This window comes from Mus caroli, chromosome 1 (assembly GCF_900094665.2).
Source record: "Mus caroli chromosome 1, CAROLI_EIJ_v1.1, whole genome shotgun sequence".
NCBI lineage: Eukaryota > Metazoa > Chordata > Mammalia > Rodentia > Muridae > Mus > Mus caroli.
The window spans coordinates 170,086,603-170,090,352 of NC_034570.1; the positions used below are offsets into that span (position 1 = coordinate 170,086,603).

The following is a 3,750-nucleotide window of genomic DNA, read 5'->3' on the forward strand; positions in this document are numbered from 1 at the left end:
CCAGCCCCAGCCCCAGCCCCAGCCCCAGCCCCAGCCCCAGCCCCAGCCTACCTCGGGGTCTTTGTACCAGCTGCCTCCCTTTCCTCACCCGCTGGCCTCCAGATTTCTACCTAATGCTAACCCCTACATAAGAAGTCAGGTTTTTCTGGTCAAGTGTGAGTTATGAATGAGGTCTGCTTGGCCATCTTTTGCAAAACTTGGCCGTGAGGTCCTTGACCTCTCGCCCTCCCTAGTCTTCAACAGAGCACCTGCTACCTTTTGTAAAACGCCTACTTACACCCATCTACTTCCTTAGCTTACCTCCATCCAAGAATGAATTCTCCATGGGTACAAGCCTCCTTTGCACATAAGGAAACGCCCAGCCTCAGGCACTCAGACTGACCAGAGCCAGCTGTCCCTTATCCTTAGAACATTTCTGGGATGTGCTTTCAAGCCAAGGGGCATGCTGCAGGCAATTCTCCACTCTAAGCTTCATTCCTCGTCTATTGGGATTACCCGGCTCTGCAGTGGGCTTCCAGGGTACCCGAGGCACCAGAACCCCAGACTCACAGGCTCTATACTTAGATAGCAGCCACTGCTACCACAGGGAGTGAACTCCACTGGTGAACTCACATAACCGTGCCTCCTGTGAGACCTCTATGCCACACACAGGGGCTACTGGTAAGTAGGAACATCTGTCAAATACATGTATAAACCCACATCCCTCTGACATGACCCAAGGCCAGGGCCAATCCCTGTGCCTTCTCTTTAGAAATGACTAACTTCCACTCTAAGCCACTGTCCATGAACCCCAGAGGAAAGTGGGGGGCCCTGCCCTCCAAAGCCTGCAGGGCTGAGTGGTGGCTACAAGCCTCTGAAGGTGGCATGTTCATGCGATGTGGTCTATAGCCAATGCAGACTGCCAGATGGTGGACAGAATATGGCCACGGGACTGTCCACACCCCTCTAGTATCCCACCGCCAACCCTGATTCCCCAATCTTCTTTCTGAGTGAGATCCAGCCCACCGTGGTCTCCAGAGGTGGAGCGCCCCCTGCAGGTGGCAACCTCAGTGTTATGATTAGACCCTTGTCTTTGGTTAAGATAGAATATATAACCTGTCAGATATCAAAACCACGGCCCACTTCCACACCTCCACGAAAGGCCACCTGCTTACCCCCAGTGTCTGGCAGAGGCATGGGACCACTCACATGAGTATATCAGGGCAGGAAATATGGGCTCATTTCTCTCCTGGGCAGTTTCCACCAGCATTCTCAGTGGCCCTTTGGGGCACAGCACAGCCACGAGATCTGGGAAAACAGAGACATCCTTGTTATATTCAAGGGGCCCTTTATTCCCAAGCAGCACAGAGAACCACCCCTCCATCACCAGGAACCTAAGTGAGCTCTGGGCCACCATGCTGCTGGGCTTGGGTCCCAAGGCCACTGATCCAGTTCGCACTGCTGGAGCCGAAGCAGGTAGCTGCAGAGTGGAAAGAGCGAGGTACTGAGGCCCAGAAGACAGGCTCGGAAGTCTTCCTTCCCGAAGCCTCAGATTTCTCATCCTTAAAATGGGAGTTGCAGCCCTGGCCACGGCGCTCATGCTACCTCAGCAGCAGCTAGCAGGGAAGGTGGTGACAGACAGCGTCACAGGGCACGCAAACCCGCCCTGAGGAATCAGTATGCAGGCTGCTTGATGAGCGGCAAGTGTGCAGTTGTGGGCAGTGGGAGTGGTCACTTGGGGTATGTGCTTCAGAGTAACAGAGGAAGGTTTTCTTTCTTAGGACAGGAGGGGAATGTCCTGTGTGCCTTCCCACTTGTTATCATGTGAATGTGAACTGTCCCCTAAAGGCTCATGATGGTTTGTGTATGCTGGGCCCAGGGAGTGGCACTATTAGAAGTTGTGGCCCTGCTGGAGTAGGTGTGACCTTGTTGGAGTAGGTGTGTCACTGTGGGCGTGGGCTTTAAGATCCTTGTCCTAACTGCCTGGAAGCCAGTATCTGCTAGCAGCCTTCAGATGAAGACGTAGAACTCTCAGCTCCTCCTGCACCATGCCTGCCTGGATGCTGCCATGCTCCTGCCTTGATGATAATGGACTGAACCTCTGAACCTGTAAGCCAGCCCCAATTCAATGTTGTCCTTTTAAGAGTTGCCTTGGTCATGGTGTCTGTTCACAGCAGGACAACCCTAACTAAGACACCCATGTTTTGAATGCTTAATCTCTAGCTGGTGTCAGTATTTCAGGAAGCTTTGGGATCAGTAGGGGGTAGGGACTAGCAAAGGGATGCAGATCACTGGGGGTGGCCTTTTGAAGGTTAACCCCAGCCCAAGCCCTAGCTCTGGTAAATGCTCTGCTTCCTGGTCCACTATAAGGAGCCTCTGCCACTCACTCCTACTGAGCCACTCCCCCTGCCTTCCCTCCTGTGATGGACTGACACCCTCAGAAACTGGGAGCCCAAGAAAACTTTCTCCCCTTACATAGCTTCTGTCAATGACTTTGGCCACAGCAATGCAAGAGCACTTGAGACACTGCTCCATCAATGAGCCAGACCCACCCCAGTTCCCACCAGGCCCAAGCGACCTACCGTACACAGAGATGGCACCCAAGATGACCCAGGCAGACCACTCCGGCAGGTACTTGATGAACACCAGGGCCATGAGTGCGCTGATCACAATAAGGTAAGCCTGCTGCAGCACCAGAGGCCCCTTCCAGTGGATGCACACCATGCCCACTGCCCCGAAGTTCCAGACAGCCAGGAAGAGTGTGGGATAGTCCATGGCCACATTGTAGGTCTTGAGCACTTCCCTGTAGGCCCAAGGTAGAACAGGGTATGAGGCACTCGGAGGGTGGGGAGAGGTGCCACACTCTAAGTTGCTTGACGCACACCACACACACACACACACACACACACACAAGTCCCAATCTGGGTTTAATTCTCAACATTCCCATCGACCCCACAACTAACTACTCAGTATTTTCTGGAATGTACTTGGGAGTGTATCAATAGCTGGTGGGTCACATGACCATGTGATGGACCCATTTGGAAAGCCATGTGCAAAGATGAGGTCCTTAAAAAAGTGTTTCTCTTCGAGCCTTCCGGCTGATGTCAAAAATCAAAGGGCAAAAGGGCAGATAAGCTAGGCAGTACCCCCGGCTTATCCACACACACACACACACACACACACACACACACACACACAAGTAGAATGTGACTCCGAGGGGTTTCCACCTGCTCAGTGCGTTCCGAGAAGGCTTCACCAGTCCAGCTTCCTTTGCTTATTTTAAATCAGGAGCCAGAAACAAACAAACAAACAAACAAACAAAAAACCCTGGGACAGCATACAGAGCCTACTCCTAGGCCAAAGCCTGGAGACCAGAGCCTGGCAGCGGACTCTGAGGACCCTTCCACTGCCCAGGTCCCTCTCAGGCAGCTGCTCACCAGCCGGCACTCACCCGAGGTAGATGTAGGTGAACAAGAAGAGGAGCATCAGGGAGGACATGATCAGCCAGCCATGGATGAACTGGACAACGGAAACAAGAGGACCACTGTAACCCCCAACAAGATGAAGACACTCCAGCGAGAGAGATACTTCTATCCATCCTTCCCTTTGACCACCAAAGGATTGAAATGATGGACCCCATGGTGCTGCAGTGATGCACACCTTTGATCCGAACACTTAGGCAGAGGCAGAGGCAGAGGCAGAGGCAGAGGCAGAGGCAGAGGCAGAGGCAGAGGCAGAGGCAGAGGCAGAGGCAGAGGCAGAGGCAGAGGC

At 53.3% G+C, this 3,750-nt stretch overlaps 1 protein-coding gene across 3 annotated transcripts in view; it reads right to left on the minus strand.

The window, feature by feature from the left end:
- Psen2 (presenilin 2) overlaps window positions 1-3,750 on the minus strand; it is a 27,851-nt gene that overhangs the window by 5,589 nt on the left and 18,512 nt on the right. For all 3 annotated transcript variants that reach the window (XM_021167068.2, XM_029478776.1, XM_021167065.1), the window contains exons 5-7: window positions 3,431-3,498; window positions 2,562-2,782; window positions 1,189-1,287 (exon numbers count right to left, since the gene is read on the minus strand). In XM_021167068.2, the coding sequence (XP_021022727.1) occupies window positions 1,189-1,287; window positions 2,562-2,782; window positions 3,431-3,498 (388 nt within the window). The remainder of the gene's footprint in view (window positions 1-1,188; window positions 1,288-2,561; window positions 2,783-3,430; window positions 3,499-3,750) is intronic.